The sequence below is a fragment of the Sciurus vulgaris genome (assembly GCF_902686455.1).
Source record: "Sciurus vulgaris genome assembly, chromosome: 15".
NCBI classification, from domain to species: domain Eukaryota; kingdom Metazoa; phylum Chordata; class Mammalia; order Rodentia; family Sciuridae; genus Sciurus; species Sciurus vulgaris.
This window is the reverse complement of record NC_136476.1, coordinates 26,900,426-26,918,609: the sequence shown is the minus strand read 5'-3', so window position 1 is coordinate 26,918,609 and position 18,184 is coordinate 26,900,426. Positions and strand designations below refer to the sequence as shown.

The 18,184-nt window shown below is 37.1% G+C and overlaps 1 protein-coding gene across 2 annotated transcripts; it reads left to right on the top strand.

Moving 5' to 3' along the window:
* The first annotated feature begins 5,469 nt into the window (after nt 1-5,469).
* Nucleotides 5,470-8,335, top strand: DMAC1 (distal membrane arm assembly component 1). 2 transcript variants are annotated; one of them, XR_013759605.1, is made up of 3 exons: nt 5,470-5,787; nt 6,638-7,763; nt 7,796-8,335. XR_013759605.1 is itself a non-coding variant. In XM_079112981.1 (2 exons), the coding sequence occupies exons 1-2, from the start codon at nt 5,523-5,525 to the stop codon at nt 6,700-6,702; spliced, it is 330 nt and encodes a 109-aa protein (XP_078969107.1). In that variant the 5' UTR covers nt 5,470-5,522; the 3' UTR covers nt 6,703-8,335. The 2 variants fall into 2 exon arrangements, 1 of the variants encoding a protein (XP_078969107.1); XM_079112981.1 differs by having other exon boundaries at nt 6,638-8,335.
* The last annotated feature ends 9,849 nt before the right edge of the window (nt 8,336-18,184 follow it).

Sequence of the window (18,184 nt, the reverse complement as noted above, 5' to 3'; positions counted from 1 at the left end):
GAACCAGGAAAATAAAGAAAACCTAAACAGAACAATATCAAGTAATGACATTAAAATAGCAATTAAAAGCCTTGGAATAAAGAAAAGTCCAGGAACAGATGGATTCTCAGTTGAGTTCTACCAGACATTTACATCAAATTTTTCCATGAAGTTGAAAGGAAGGAAACACTGAAATGCATTCTATGAGGCCATTATAACCTTGATACCAAAACCAGACAAAGATATATCAAGGAAAGAAAACTTCAGAACAATATCCCTAATGAACATAGATGCAAGCATTCTTAATAAAATATGAACAAACCAAATTCAAAAACACATGAAGAAGATAATACACCACAATCAAGTGGATTTCATCCAGGGATGGAAGGTTGTTTTAACATATACAAATTAATAAAAGTATTTCACCACATAAATAGAATTAAGTACAACAATCATGATCATCTCAATAGATGCTGTGGAAAAGGCCTTAGATAAAATTCAGCACCCATTCATGATTAAAATGCTGGAAAAACTAGGAACAGAAGGAACTTACCTCAACATTATAAAGGCTATATATGAAAACCCAAAGCCAACATCATACTGAATGAAGAAAAAGTGAAAACATTTCCTTTAAAAATCAGGAACGAGACAAGAATAGTCAGTCTTACTACTCCTATTCAATGTAGTTCTTGAAACTGTAACCAAAGCAATTAGGCAAGAGAAGGAAATCAAAGGGGTACAAATAGGAAAAGAAGTCAGATTATGATGAGAGAACCTAACTGTATTACAAATGTATGAAACAAACTCATTGCTGGTCTAAGTAAACTTTCAAGATGAATGGAGTCTGTAAGATGAAAAGATAAAGGAATTGCATATAAGCAGTATACTCTAGTTAATAAATTTGTTTCTCATGGGATTAGCAAAAAAAAAAAAAAAAAGAAGAAGTCAAATTATCTCTGCTGATGACATGATCCTATGTCTTCAAGACCCAAAAAATTGCAACAGAAGACGTTTTAGAGCTGATAAATGAATTCAGCAAAGTCACAGGATTCAAACATTCATAAATCAATAGTTTTCCTATACTCAACAATTTCTTGAGAAAGAAATCAGGAAAACTATCCCATTCACAGTAATCTCATAAAAATAAAATACTTGGGAATGACTCTAACAAAGGAAGATCTCTACAATGAAATTATAGAACACTGAAGAAAGAAATTGAAGATGAATTTAGAAGATAGAAAGACCTCCCATGTTCTTGAATAGGCAGAATTAATATTGTCAACAGTTATATTACCAAAGCATTATGCAGATTCAATGCAAACCCCATCAAATACCAATGATGTTCTTCACAGAACTAGGAAAACATAGTCCTAAAATTCATTTGGAAGAATAAGAGATGCAGAATAGCCAAAGCAATCTTGAGCAAGAAGAGTGATGCAGGAAGCATTACAATATCTGATCTCAAATTATATTACCGAGCTATAATAGCAAAACCACATGATATTGGCATCAAAATAGACATGAAGACAAATGGGATGGAATAAAATACACAGAGACAAACCCATATAGTTACAGTCATCTGATACTTAACAAAGGTGCCAAAAATATATGTCAGAAAAAAGATCACCTTTTTAACAAATGGTGCTGGAAAAACTGGATATCCATGTGTAGAAGAATGAAACTAGATCCCCATCTCTCACCCAGAACAAAAGACAAATGAAAATGAACCAAAGACTTAAGAATTAGACCAGAAACTTTAGAGTTGCTAGAAGAAAACATAAGGTCAACAGTCTAACATATTGGTGCAGGCACTGATTTCCTGAATAAGACCTGAATAAAACTCAAGAAATAAAAATCAAGAATCAGTAAGTGGGACGGCATCAAATTTTAAAACTTCTGCACAGAAAGGAAATGATTAAGAGTGTGGAGAAAGAGCCTACAGATTGGGAGAAATATTTTGCCAGCTATTCCACCGACACAGGATTAATATGCAGAATATATAAAGAATGCAAAAAGATTAACACAAAAAAATAACAATCAATAAACTGGCAAAAGAACTAAATAGATGCTTCTCAAATAAAGAAACAAAAATGGCCAACAAATATATGAAAAATGTTCAATATCTATAACAATAAGGGCAATGCAAATCAAAACTACAGTAAGATTTCATCTCATCTCACTCTAGTCAAAATAGCAATTATTAAGACTACAAATAACAATAAATGCTGGCAAAGATGTGGGGAAAAGGTATACTGATACATTGCTGATAGGACTGAAGATTAGTATAACCATTCTGGAAAGCATTATGGAGACTCCTCAAAAAACTAGGAATGGAGCCACCATATGACCCAGTTATCCCACTCCTTGATATTTATCCAAAAGAACTAAAATTGGCATACTATAGCAATACAGCCACTTCAATGTTTATAGCAGCATAATTCACAGTAACCAAATTATGGAATCAGCACTGATGCCCATCAATAGGTGGATGGACTAAGAAAATGTGGCATATATACACAATGGAGTTTTACTCAGCCATAAAGAAGAATGAAATTATGGCATTTGCTAGTAAAGGGATGGAACTGAAGACTATCATGCTAAGTCAAATCAGCGAGACTCAGAAAACATAAGGTCAAATGTTCTCTCACATGTGGAAACTAGAGCAAAGTAAGGGTAAAAGAGGGGTGTCAAATATCATAGGTGATCAGTGAGTAGAAGGAAATTAGAGGGAGGGAGGGAGGATGAGAAAGGGGAGGAAATTGGAATTTGACAAAATTATGCTACATGTATAAATATAAATATGCTACATGTATATAGGTATCACAGTGAATTCCACCTTTATGTATATCTATAAGACACTGATTAAAAATACAAAAAAAAGTAAATGAGTGAAAGGGTAGTGGAAGAGTAGAGGTAGGGGAACAGGGAAGCGGGGAGGGGAGGAAAGGTGGGAGCACTGGGGATTGAAATGGAGTAAATTAAATTTCATGCATGAGCCAGGAGCAGTGGCACACACCTGTCATCCCAGCGGCTTGGGAGGCTGAGGCAGGAAGATCGCCAAGCCAACCCCACCAAAAGTGAAGCTCTACGCAGCTCAGTGAGACCCTGCCTCTAAATAAAATACAGAATAGGACTGGGGAAGCGACTCAGTAGTTGAGTGTCCCTGAGTTCAATCCCTGGTACCAAAAAAAAAAAAAAAAAAAAAAAAAAAAAAAAAAAAAAAAAAAAAAAAAAAATCATGCATGTATGATTTTGTCAAAATGAACCCAACTATTATGCATGAGTATAATTCACAAATACAAAAAAAAATTAAAAGATGTCCTCTCTGGTATTCTCAACTATAATAAGTACTGTACAGAAGGCAAGCTTCTAGATAAAATATGAATAACATTTTGTCAAATAGCATGCTATCCACAAAGACGCATGAGCCCACACATTGTGATGAGAAGATAGTGTAATTTTTATTTCTATTATTTTTACCTTATTCTTATATAAGGTAGTATATGAATAAATCATTTATAAGTAACAAATATGCATAAATGCTTAGTTTGTGCTCAATCTTTTTTCTTCTCTAAGGATGTGTAATAAAAATGTTTGCCAAGTGATTGCCAAATGATATTTTTGTCCCACATAAATAAGAATAAGCTGAATGCATTGTAGAACATTGTATCAGACAGTAAGAAGCAGCAGCCCATGAAATAATAATTTCAAAATGAAATACTATTGAATTAATTTGGTATGGCACCACAGTGGTATTAGAAGGGAGATTCCTAGTATCAGGACTTTCAAGTCAGAAAGAGACTACCTAGATCAAATCTCATTTTAGACAGGAGACCAATAAGAGCCAGAGAAGATAAGAAATACTTTCTATGTTATATGGCTGCCTCAGAGTAATAGAACCAGGTGTGCTGCCCAAATATCTTTCTAATATACAACAAATGATAGATACACACACACACACACACATATATATACTTAGATATGTAGAGTAAAATATATAGAGATATGAATATCTGTCCACATATGTATATCAAAACAGAGAGGGTCTTTGACCAAATGTCTTTCTAATATACAACAAATGAAGATAGATACACACACACACACACACACACACACACACACACACACATACACTTTGATATGCAGAGTAAAATATATAGAGATATGAATATCTGTCCATGTATGTATATCAAAACAGAGAGGGTCTTTGAAATTAAGCAGCAGGTCAACCCAGTATTCTAATTTTATCTATTTATCATGTCTTTATTTTTGCCTTTTTCAGTTTCCAAAAATCACTTCCATTTTAAAAAGTAGAGTAACATTTGTTTTTAAAGCTAACGGAAAGGAGAAAGGTTTAAACCTAGAGTCCTGTTTTTTACCAATCTCCTCCAACAGAGACAACCTTTGAATTCTAAATACCTTTCTTACCAGCAATCCTCTGGGAACAAACCAGCACAAGAAATATATTTTCAATTATACCCAAAGGAAATCAAAGGTGAAATGAATTAGGAGTGCATGATAAAGGAATTGACTTATAAAGATGCAATCTGAATTAAAAGGTCATTCTTAAGGGATAAGAATGTAAACATGCAAAAACAAAGTTTATGTTAACTCCTCAAAACTATTAACCTGATTTTGCATGAAATTTTCTCTGAGACTCGCAAAGAGAAAACAATACCATGAACATGACAAATTGAAAGCATGTCTTTAAGAAACAAGGTAAAGAGAAATTGAAAGTATTTATCCAGGCAATTCAAATCCATTTCCAATAACTTGATCATGTTTGTGTACTGCTTTCACAACATACACGGATGGCGTTTGAGAGATCTGGCTCTTAATCTGCAGACATTGGTTTCAATTATGGTTGTCACTTAACCAGTTGTGTCATTTATTGAGAAAACTGTCATGTTGAATGGGGAAATCACATAATGCAAATAAGTGCTTAGCAAAGTACCTAGCATATAGTTAATATATAAAACTTAACCCTTCAAGGCACATGCCTCTGAACATGCCCAGGGCTTCACAGTTTGTGTTAGACAGTAAACCGAGAGATCCATACTCCTCTAAGGAGGTGGAAAGTTGAGATGCCTAGTAAGAAGAGTACTGACTGTAATCCCTGCAACTCGGTAGGCTAGGGCAGGATTGCAAATTTGAGGCCAGCCTCAGCAGCTTGGTTAGAAACTGTCTCAAAGTTAATAATAAAAAGAACAGGGCATGCAGTTCAGCGCTAAAGCAATCCTGGCTTCAATCCCCAGTACCACTAAAGTGGGGTGGGTGGGGGGAAAAAAGCGGCTAAAATTTAGAAATTTAGAAATTTCTAAAGTAATAAGAGGTAGGGGCCTCCCGCACAGCAAGGTTGCTCAGGCTGAAAACCACGCAGCAGTTCCGCCTCTTTCGTCCCCTTGCGACGCAGCCACGCAGGTGAGAACTACATTTCCCAGCCGCCCTGAAGCTTTTCCGGCGGGCTGCGCTCTGCTTTCCGGCCGCATCTTTTACGTCAGTTCGAACCGAAGTTTTGTCACGGCTGGGCCAAGTTTCAGAACATGGGTTCTTCGTTGTCCCGAACTCTGGAGCCTACGAAGGTCGTCGAGCCTCCTGTGGCCGCTTCCCCCGCACCCCCAGATGCACCCGAAGCGCCGACATCCCCGGCACAAGCGCCCTTGTTTAATAACTGCTTGAGTTGCCGGGTGCTCTCCGGGTCGGGGTTGCTAGGGGCCGGCATTTACGTCTACTGGGTGGCGCGGAAGCCCATGAAGCTGGGATACGCCCCGGGTCCAGGCACTATTACCCAGATGGTCATCGGCATCAGTGAGAGCCGGGACGCTGCCTCTTGGGCTGGGGTGGTGGGGTGAGGAGGTAAACCCAACAGCCCAGTGGGCTGAGGGGCCAGGCGCTCTGTCCCGACACGTGCGGGGGCGCCCCAGCCGAAGCTCAGGGCAGGAGAGAGGAAGTTGTTGAGAAGCCTTAAAGGAAATAAAAGAGAAAACAATACTTTGTGAGAACTCTAATTGTCAGTTTTTAAAATCCTTACAATATCGATTAGAGATATTACACTGTTCCCATTTTATTGCCGAGTAAACTGAAACTAAGAGAAACAGATTGGACAGAAAGCGACAGAGCTGGCTTTCGATCTCAGGTTCATCTGGCCTCCAAATCTTTTCTTTTTCTCCAGATCTTGGGGAATGTTAGAGTGAGAGTACTTGACATTAGTTTAAGAAATTAAACTTTGAAGCCTGATTTTAGTTGCATGTTCAAGTTAAAAGCCCATCTACTTGATGCACCAATGGGTGATGGAGTCCACAACCCTTGGTAGCAATAGTGATTGCCAAAATGTCTTACAGTCATGCGTTCCTTTATCTTTACAAACCATTTCTTTTCTGAGTGAATAAAGTTTTAGGTTTTCAGATTTACTTTGTCAGTCAGATTGTCTAAATCATTTACCTTTGTTAAAACTACTTGTTTGGGAGGTAATAGGAACCTACCTTTCTTTATGAATTTTTTTGTTTGTTCCTTTTTTGAGCTTCACTCTCCTATTAGAAATATGCAATGGTAATACATCTTCCAGTAATGTTGGATGGTTAAATAAGATAGCATATGGAGCACTTGGTAAACTAAATATGACATAAAAGTAAGATGCTTTGTTTCTTCCCTGCTCCAGGCATTGCTTGTTGGGGTATAGTTATCTTGACAGACCCTAAAGGAAAGGCCTACCGGGTTGTTTGAATGAACCAGCAGTGAACTTATCATCTCCTTCTCCTGGACTCATGACACAGGAAGCATGGAACTTATGGTTGTTCTGAACAGACATGTGCACGTGGATTGTCTTCACTGTTGTGGATACCACAAGACTAAGAAAACAATGGTTGTCGTACTTTGGCTGTGAGTGTGGCTTTCTCATCAGGTTACAGAGGGATCAATAAATCCCTCAGAGAAGAAAATGGTTCTGTGTCTTATCTGGGGAGGGAGGGTATGATTTAATTCATCACTTCCTGAGTGCGTCATTGCTAATCTGACGTTTTTATTGATAAGCGTTAATATAACCCAAATGATTTGCTCAGGGTTATTTAGCAAATCAGTGATGGGGCTGGTACTTGTTCTTGTCTGGTTTTCTTGTTCTAGTCTTTCAGAACTAGGATGGTACCAGGAGTCAAGAATTACCTTGATGAAATAATCATAAATATCAATGTACAATAAAAGACTTGAGTGCCATAATATTTAAGAAAAATTCAAAACCTTCAGTAAAGGGAAAATCCTTTAATTCCTTTTCACAAGCATTAGAAATATTTGCAATGGAATTGAGGTGTTTTTGAGGTAGGAACTCAAAATTAGTTCATTCCTAAGAGAATGCTTTGCTTGCTCCCATTAGATTTTTTTTCTGTTTTGTTTTGTATTATTCATCCCTGCCCCAGCCCCCAACCCCCAGTACTGTGGCTTCTTGGTAAAAGTATGTAACTATTTTTTTCAAAGCAGAAAGATATTCTCAAATTCAGCTGCTACTCATAGTGTGTATGTTTGGAATGATCTGTTAAGCAAGTAGTACTTTTAAGACTTTTACTTAGCTTAATGTAGAAGTACCTAAGTCTTATTAATATTAAGCCTCATGATGACATCAAGACTCATAGTATGTACATCATGATCATTGTATGAGTGGTACTGTATATGTCTAAGCAATTGAAATGAAAGAAATTTCCAACAACCTAAAGTAGGCAACACAGTATTCTTTATGTGAAATATATAATATATAATATACAGTTATAAGATGGTGATGAATATAGAAATTTTAAGTTGGAAAGGATTTAGAAACCACCCAACACAGGTGATACATGGTCATTCATCCCCTAAAATACCTACAAAAGCAAGTTGCCCCTACTTTAGAATGCTAGTCATTCTATTGATGGACAGCTGTACTTAAATTAAGCCAAAAACACATAAGCCTAATTCAGTGGTCTTGACTTGACCTACTGTAGAAACAGCATAAATCTTAAATCTTACATGGGTATAACTTGGAGATTTGCAGTTTTGGGTCTAGATCACTACAATAAAGTGTGTCAGGTTTTTGGTTTCCTGGTGCATATAAAGTGTCTTTACACTACATTGTAATAAGTTCAATGGTAAGCATAACAGCATGTCTGGAAAACAGTGTATTGAAAAGGTCATTGCTAAAAAATGCTTATGATCTTCTGAGCCTTCTGCAAGTTGTAATCTTTTTGCTTGTATAGAATCTTGCTTTAGTGTTAATAGCTGCTGACTGATCATTGTGGTAATTGCTAAAGGCAATTTTCTTAAAATAAGACTTCTCTTTAGTGCGCAGTGTTGTTTAGTATCATCTTAAGAGTAGAACTTCTTCAGAATTGGAGTCAGTCCTCAAGTCCTCCTGCTGTTTCATCAACTGAGTTTATGTGATACTCTGATTCCCTTATTGTCATTTAACAATGTTCATAGCATCCTTACCAGTATATTCCATCTCAAGGAGACATTTTATTTGCTCGTCCATGAGAAGCAGCCCCATAAGTTTTATTATGATATTGCAGTAATTCAATCACATCTACAGGTTCTACTACTAATACTAGTTCTTGCTGTTTTCCACACAGCCACAGTTAATTCCTCCACTGAAATCTTGAACCTCTTAAAGTCATCCATGAGGGTAGAGATGGACTTCTTCCAAATGCTAGTTAATTTTGGTATACTAACCTTCTATGAATCACAGAAATCTTAATGGCATTGAGGAATGGTGAATCCTTTCAAGAAGATTTTCAACTTTCATTGCCTAAATCCATCAAAGGAATCATTGTCTTCAACATATGTAACCTTATGAAATGAAACTCTTAAGTAAACCTTGACTTGACAGTCAAAATTATTCCTTGATGTGTGGCCTGCAGAAAGAAAGTTGTGTTAGAAGATGAATCTTCTCCATTAGAGCTCTTGGATTACCCATCATAATGTCAATGAGTGCCAATATTTTGAAAGCAATCTTCATGAGCAGCAGATCTTGACAGTGGACTTTAAAATATTAAGTAAACCATGTTGTAAGCATACCTGGTATCCAGGTAACATTTCATTTATAAAGCACAATAGATTTAGTATAATTTTTATGGCCCTGGGAGGTTCAGAATAGTAAACAAGTGTTGGTTTCAACTTAAAGTTATCAACTGTATTAACCCGTCTCAAGAGAGTCAACCTGTACTTTGAAGCCAGGCATTGACTTTTTCCAGCTATGAAAGTCCCAGATACCATCTTTTTCTAATACAGGACTATTTTGTCTGCATTGTAAATCTGTTGTTTAGTGTAGCCACCATCAATTACCTTAGCTAGATATCTGGATAACTTGCTGTAGCTTCTGCATTAGCTTTTGTTTCTTCACTGTGCATTTTGATGTTACAAGATGGCGTCTTTTCTTAAACCTACGCCACTTGGCTAGTTTCAGAGTTTTCTTCTGCAACGTCCCCTCAGCTTTCATAGAATTGAGAAATTGGGTCTTGTTGTGGATTAGGCTTTGGTTTATGAAACATAACTGGTTTAATCTGTCCAGAAAACTAAAACTTTTCTCCATATCAGCAACAAAGCTGTTGAACTTTATCATTTTGACATTTACCATGGTAGCACTTTTAATGTCCTTTGAGAACTTTTCCTTTGTACTCGCGTCTTAGCTAACAGTTTGGTGCAAGATGGCTTAGCTATGTGCATATCTGGTCTTTTGATATGCCTTCCTCCCAAAACAATCATTTTTCTTATTTGACTTAAAGTAAGAGATATGTGATTCTTCTCTTCTCTTGAACACTTAAAGCCCATTTTAGGTTTATTAGCCTAACTTTAATATTGTGTGTCAGGGCATAGGCAGGTCCAAGAAGAGGAAGCGATGGTGAAGTACTGGTTGTTAAAGTGCAGTCAGAACACATTTTTTTATTTAAATTTACCATCTTACCTAGGTGCAGTTAGGGATGCCCCAGAACAATTAGAATAGTAATATCAACTATTACAGATCTTTGAAACACAAGATATTAATGAAAACAGTTTGAAATACTGTGATATAGTCACTAAACATGCTATTGGAAAAAGGCACTGAACAACTTGGCAAAATACAGGGTTGCCACAAACTCAACTTATAAATGTTATATCTGCAAAAAGTGTAATAAAATGAAGTACACCTGAATCACATTTTGACATTTTCATTAAAATTTTACAAAAGCAAAAAAACTTTTTCGAAGTATACTTTTCTTCTTGCAAATGTATTTACTTCTTTGTGACTTGGAGCAACTTAACTGGGTATGAGCAAAGTATCATTCTATGACCTCTGTAGGCAGTTAGTGGGAATTAGTGTTAAAAAAAAAGGTCAGAATTTGGACTTAAAGGGCATTTTTTTCATCTCTTGAAATATACACCAAAATTTGATTTCTGTCAGTGTTAAGTCAGAAATCCCAGTTTAAGTCTGAGTCTTTTCTCAGAGGTTTCAGTGGAAAAAGGTCATCACCATAGTTCTCAGTGCAGGAAATGCACGTAATTCCCCCATTATCTTCCCTTTTGTTGAGTATTAGGTGGGGTAAGCAGAATAAACAGACTCAAGAATCAATGCATTGTTACTCAGTAATATAAAAATGCAGATTAATTATGATTTATGGGCTTTCATTCTCTATACAACATGGAAATGAGAGTCTATAAAGGTTCATAATTCTTGAGTAAGGAGAGAAGTGAAAAATTAGTAATTTAAAATGCACTTAAACTTTTACTTGGAATCCAAAAACCAAAATGTAATCACTGAGATTTTTATGAGTGTCTGAGATATCTATTAGCTCAACCTTTACATCATGGGTATAAACTTTGGCAGCTTGATAATCAAAAACATCACTATTCTTTGTGTGTTGACTAATCTGTAGTCTGTGACCAGCTAGCAATACGTGTGAACATATTAAAATTTCAAATATAGATTGACCCTCAGGGATCTTGGTAGGTGGGTGTCTGGGATGAGGAATTTCTTTTTTCCTAGGCCAATGGATGAGACCTATTGCTTGCAACCCTAGAGTATACCAAATTTCAAGCAGGCCAATCTCAAGATGTTCTGGAGTTCCACCTGGCTGAGACTAGTTGCAGAAACACTGTTTCTGGTAGCCCTGGAGGTTGAGCATCTCAACCATTATTTGTGTTTCACTTCCACCCTCAGCTTAGCTCCTTTTTATACCAGCTCTTCAGCCTTATTATGTCTGAAGCAGGGACATCCTGAACAAAGCCAGCTGACAACATAAAACATATTGCTTTTAAATATACATCAGTGCAAGCATATGTTCAAGTCCACCCTCAAACTAGACTTGGCCTCAACTGATATATCACTAGGACTACATTGGTCAAACTGACGCTTCTCAAATCTGGAAGAAAGGAATAGTAAACAATTTTGAGTTGAAAAACTGCCTTTTTTTAAAAATTGCAGATAAATACTAGTCTGATCCAATAATTATATAAGTGTTAGGGGCACAGTTAGAGGTGAAAGACCCATAATTACATATCATTCAGAGGTATCCTAAGAGCTTAGGGAAAACATATCACTTCTAGAATGCATGTCTCTTGTCCTTTCAGATACTGAACAACTGAACATTCAAATATAGTGTATATAGAAATAATCAAAGAAGTATTAAAGGCAAAAAAAAAAAAAAAGCCACTGAAAATCACTGCTCAGTCCTGTGACTGAATTTACTTGTGCTTCAGGAATGTGGTAGACAGGATCTTAGGATCCCCAGGATTCCCATCCCACTGGGATAAACCACACCCAACAGTTACTCAGTTGAACACTGTTCTGTGTGCTTCTATGAAGGGATTTTGCAGATGTAATTAAGGTGCTGGACCTTGAGATCAGTTGACCTTAAAATGAGATTATCCAAATGGGCTAGTCATGAACCTGCTAAATCTTGATCAGAAGGTCAAACTCAGTTCTAAGTCAGAAATGAGAAGCATGAGGGTGAGTCAATGCTCCAGAAGTTACATGCTGGGAACTGCCTGTGGCGGCCACATAGGATGAAACTGCAGACAGACTGAAATTGCAGAGGGTAGTCCCAGCTGACAGACAGGAAATGAGGACCTTGATTCTACTACAACTGTGAGGAATTGGCTTTCTGCCAACCACCTGTGAACCTGGAAGAGGGCCCTATGAGAACCATGAAACACAACCCTGACCATCAGCTTGCTTTCAGCCTGCTGAGACCCTAAGCAGAGTGTGTAGTCATGCTGGGGTGATAGTGATGTTTTAAGTTTTTGGTAGTTTGTTGCATAGTAATAGAAAACTCATACAAGAAATCAGTAGTGGTTTGTGATATCATAGTCATTAGGCATGCCAGACCAAACGCATGTCCCTATTTTGGGTATCAGGAAGTAGAAGGTAGTGAACTTCTGTTTGAATAGCAGTTATTGAATACAGTTATTGTCTTTGCTTTTACTGGTAATTTTCTTGGATAATTTTAATATAAGGTTTTTTTTTTCTTTTTTGTTGGTTTTTTAAAATACATAACATTGAGATTCATTTTTATATAATTATAAAGGCATGAAATACAATCTGCTCTGATTCAGTTTCTAGTGTTTCTCCTTTCTCTTCCCCTGTTCCCTTATCACTAATAATCTTTCTTTTTTTTACTTTTACTTTTTAGGGTTTGTTGTTGTTTGTTAGTGTCCTGCAAATATACATGATGGTGAGATTCACTGGGTACATAGGAGATTCACATGTGTACATAGGAAAATTAGGTTAGATCCATTATGTTCTTCCCTTATCCTTTCCTTCCTCCTTCCCCCTCAATACCCTTCATCTAGTCCACCCATCTTTCTTCTATTTTAACAGAATCTCCCCACCTTTTCCCTTTTTCTCTTTCTTTTTCCCCCCCTTACTTTGGACTAGCTTCTGCATATCCCATTTGTCCTTAAGATTCAGCCCAAATATCACATCTGTGAATCCTTCACTAAAAAAATCTCTTCATTACCTTCAGGGTCAGGCAACCATTAACAGTGTCCTGACGTCTATCACTGATTTAAAAGATTTCCTTGTAATTGTTTATGCATCTGTTCCTCTCTACTGATTATAAACTCCTCAAGAAGAGAACTACTTTGGTCATTTTCATGCTGCCCTCCCCATTCCCAGCACTTGGTTGGTGTTCAGTAAATATTTGATGAATGAATAAAGGATTAAAAAATGTTATGGTTGTCTATTTCTCAAGGTTTTATCTCTACTAGTATCAGCAGCAGCATCACTCACAAACTCATTCAAAATGCAAATTCTCACCCTTACCACATTTACTACTGAATCAGAAGTTCTGAGGGTGGAGCCTACCCATCTATATTTTACAAGCCTCCTGGGGTAACATTAAGTTTAGGGGAACCTAATTGACCTTGTATAGTACATCTCAACTATAAGGCAATGGAAAGAACATTTGATTGAAGCCCTGACACCCAGATTTGAATCCCATTTCTGCCGCTAGTCCCTAAAATGCTTTTTAGACCAGTCACTTACTATTGTAGAACTTAAATTTACCCTCTTGTCAAGTCAGATGATCAGACTAGGTAATTCTAAATTCCTTTTCAGCATTAAGATTCTCTATCCCCATAATCTTTGTTTAACGAAGATGTCTTGTATTTTCTTCCAAAAGACAGAGATAGCAATGATGAACTGAGAAAGTAAAAAAAAACAAAGTAGCAATGTCTGTAATAATACTGTGCAGCTGCTATGAACATTGCTCCAGCAAGTCCCCGCTAGCATCTTACAGCTGCAAGTCCCTGATGCGTCACAGGAATGTAAAAACCTTTCACCCCAATTAGTGCACCTGACCAACCAAACAATTCCACAGAGGAGGGAAGAGTTCTTTCCTGAACCTTTCATGATCAGATCAGTGACCTGAAGCATGAAATGTGATTATCCTCTCCTAACCTGCGTAACTGCCCAGACATTCAAAAATATGGGAAGTTGAAGGAAAGGATGTGATTGCTGATGGTGATGGTGGTGGTATTTGTAGGGAAGGTGTCCCTCTCTATCTCCAAAGAACCCAAGTAGGAAAATCCTTCAGTTTTACCCTGAATAATACTGGCTTAGTGATGTGAATTAAACATGTTATGCAGGCTGTCTAGAATGACAAACTCCTGCAAAGGAAAAGACACTATCAGTTGTGGCAAAGCAGACCAGTAGAAATGTACATTCTGCTCTGTGCCTAGAGGTATTTGATGATATATCTTTAAAAAATGGTGTGCACTTATATGTGAAGTTGAGTGAATACAGTAGAGATTTCATCACTAATATAGCCAACTACAGAAATAGTCATTAAGCCCTACAAATCTAAGCCAGTGCTCTAGATTCTGATCATGGTTTCACCAAAAAGTTTTCAATAATGTGGAGAAAGCTAGCCTCATTTACTTAAAGAAAACTACAATTGTCAGGTACCTAGATACATTGTATTCAGATTCAGTTCAATATGCATTTATTAGCCATTTTATATACCTGTATTAAGATAATTAATTAGAAGGTCATTAGGCTGAGACAGTTTTAGCACCTTGATTTCCTACATTAGCACACTGAAATCCAAATCAGGGTGAATGGTCACATCCCAGGAAAATGAAACTTAACCAGTCAGAAACTGCCAATTACCTCCAACTAGGGACTTTTCACGGTAATCAAATATTTTCTGTCATGCTGCCCTGAACACCTTATAAAGTTTGCTCCTCTTGGCCCTTTGGTGGAGCCCAAGTCACTTGTGGTTTGGCACTGCCCAATTCACAAATTGCTCTCTGCTCAAACTATTGAAAATTGTGATATATCTCAAATTACGAGGCACTCTGCTAAGTGTGTTGGAGTGTCGTAGAGCCCCTGCTCTAAGAAGTTGAAAGTCTAGTTGGGGAAATGGACACTAAAAAATGTGATTGTGATATAGATAAGAATTATACACAGGGTACCTGGAAACAAAGAGAAAAGACATTTTAGCCCTTAAACAGAGACAAAAGTCAAATCTGACATTTAACCCAGAGCAAAGTCCACTCACCAGTGGATAAACTTTTGACCTATATGCCTGCCCATCAGGAGAATGAATGAAACAGACATATGTCAAGAGGATGGGCTACCAACACTCTGGGCATGTCATCAAAAGAAACTCTTAAGGCAGCATTCTCAGAGTCCCTTGACTAGGGTTGCTTTAAGCAGCTTGCTGTGCAGCCACGCTTAGAGCTGTGTGACAGAGAACTGCAAAATGCCTGTCAAACCCTTTGACAAGTGAAAGACAGGCAAATTGGGGGGAGGCTCACTCTCCCTTCTCGCCAGCCTGTGAACACCTGTTACTGATGGAGCAAGCTGAGAGACACATTTGGCACATGCTGGCAGAACCAGTAGCTTTGGTCCCTCCTCAAAATTTAGCAAGAGCATGATTCCTTCTTTGTGGCTTCTGCTGCACATATGCATTTCCATTTCCTTTGCTGTACAGCTATTAGAAGTGAGAAGGAGTAGTGAGTAAATTCTTTGCGTACTTTATACCATGGCAGGAAATGAGTATGCCAAAAATTTTGGCAACATTCTCTTTTAGATGAAAAAAAATACACCAACTCTATTTGCAGAGAGATTTGGAATCAACGAGGTAGTTTCATTCATTTATATGCTTGACGGTAACCCAGGAAAGTGGGCAGGGCATTTTGCATACTTCTCATTTTACAGATGAAGAAAGGAAAGTTGTTTCAGATGGTTCTGAGACTGTGCAGTCACCCGGGAAACAGCAGATTTGGTCACATGGGCTCTGACAGTTGACACCATTGTGGGATGCTTTTGCCCACACTTGCTCTCAAGGAATTAAAAAGGATATGTACATTCTACGCTACATTTCTGGGTAGGAAGCAGTTTGGATTGTGCTTTTCCTAAAGCAACAAAAATTCAATTTATCTCCCTTAGAAGGAAGCACACCAGTTATTTTTAGAGGTTCAGAGGAACTAGAGCAATGCAGGCAAAAGGTGCATTATTGGAAGCAGCCAGTTGCAAGTTGTTTGTCCCTAAACAGTTTACCTTTTTTTTTAAGTCTCAGCTTTCTAGTTTGTGAAATGTGAATAGTTGTACTCCAGATTTTGTGGAAGACTAATGTGTGTTTAGTGAATATGATGTGCTAGGCTGTCGAGAAATGAGCATCATTATCATTGTTTTTAAAATATAAATAATATGTCACTTTTTATGCCAACTGACTGAGATCTTGAGGTCTGGACGTGTAGAGAGGCTGGTATACTGGAATATGTGAGACTGAGTGTTTTGGGTCATGTTATGTAGGCATATGCCAGGAAGGCAGAATTTTTTTTTTTTTTTTTTTGCTTAAGTTTAAAACCTGCACATTGCTCGTCATGTTTTTGTTTGCAATTTGATTCAGTTTATCTCAACTTTTTTACTTAAAAATGTTTTACTTAGTTAGAAAATGTAACTTTAAAGTAAAGAGCAAATGAAAAATTAGAAGAGAAATGAAAAGCTCTATCTAGAAAAAGTTTTCCTGTGAGGGGGCTCTAGAGTTGGCACTATGAAAGTGCCAGCTGCCAGTTTGTTTTATTATTACTTGGTTTAAATATATCCGTAGCTGAGGGGGAGGAGGGCAATTGACAGCAGCTTTGGCTTCCTGCAATGCTTGATGCTATTTCTCCAATTGTGGGACTGACATGGTTTTCCTCAGCACGAGCTCTAAATAAAATTCCTGCATTTAATACTATCACCATCATTTATTGAATATCTTCTTCCTCATCTGAAACGCAGAAATGATCTTACCTGTCTTGCTCATCGCATTCTGGTTTACATAGACCAAATAAAATAAATGTATCCATTTATCTCTGCTGTTCATAACACCCTACCAGTGTCACCTACTTCTCTCACCCAGTTATACTTTTTTAAAAATAAGTAGTGTAACTCATAAAATGAAGTCCATCTATTGGTGTCATTAGGCAATCCCAGGTCAGGATTTTCTGTGCATGAGAAAACATCCTTTTTCCTTTGCAAACAGTTTAGCCTTCTAAAAGCATTACCATGATACTGATCCTTGAGCAAATATCATGATCTCTTGGAATTTACTTGCTAATAAACATTCTTGTTCAATAAGACTTCATCTTTGAATCCTTTTATTTGGACATAAAACATTAGATCTTCTCCTCTTCCCAATACTTCACATATTATTCTATGGCTCCGTTTCCTTTTCCGACCTTTGACTAGACACATGGCAGTTCTTTCCATGATAATTCCTCCCTAACTGTTTCCTGGCATTGCCAGCAGCTTCTTCTCTTAATAATCAGGGTTAAATGAAACATCCCACCTAGGAATGGTAGGCTGCAATATATTCCAGGTACACTTTGATGACATATTACTTATTCTGTAAAGTCATCGTTGATCTTGGCAACAGTTGACACTGATTTTGTTTCTCCAACTCAACTTTCCCAGGGTCATAGTTTGCTAAAAAACTCCAACTAATATTTTCCATTTCTATATTTTAACTTTAGTTGGAACATTATACCTAGTTGATGATTTTTATTTTTGTATTGTAGTTCACAGAATTTTGCTGATTTTATTATTACTCTTAGATCTCGTCTTATATTTAAGATGTTCCCCTACTGAATTTAACTTTCACTTATTGTCTTGAATGTTTGCACACACACATGCACATACATACACTTAGTGAAAATAATATTCAAAAAATGTCAATTTCTGCCAAGACTATTTTGTTTTAATAAGTCATTTACATACATCCAGATATAGAACAAAAAAATGAGGTAGAAGTTTAGGCTTCAAGTCTCAGTTTAGCCAGGAATGACTGAATAAGTCAATGATAATGGTTCTCTAATTTACATCTCTAGACCCAAACTCTTCCTGACCTCCAGACTCATATTTAACTATTTCTTAATGTCATAATTTGGAGGTCTTGGGTTTAACATGTCTAAAACTGAACTTTTGATTTCTCTTTTTCACTGCCCAAATATGCTTTGTTTTTGTTTGTTTGTTTGTTTGGTTATCGTTGTTGTCATTTTAAGACCTGGCATGTCCATCCTTTCAGGTGCTTAGGCCAGATGGCTTGGAATCATCTTTGATTCTTCTCTTTCTCACACTTCATGCTCAACCCTTCATCAAGTCCTGTTAGCTTTATCTTCAGAATTTTCCTAAAATCTAACCCCATATCACTACCTTCTTCAAACCCAAGCTTGCTAGCTCTTGCCTTGATTATGATAACTCTCTCCTGATGAATCTTTC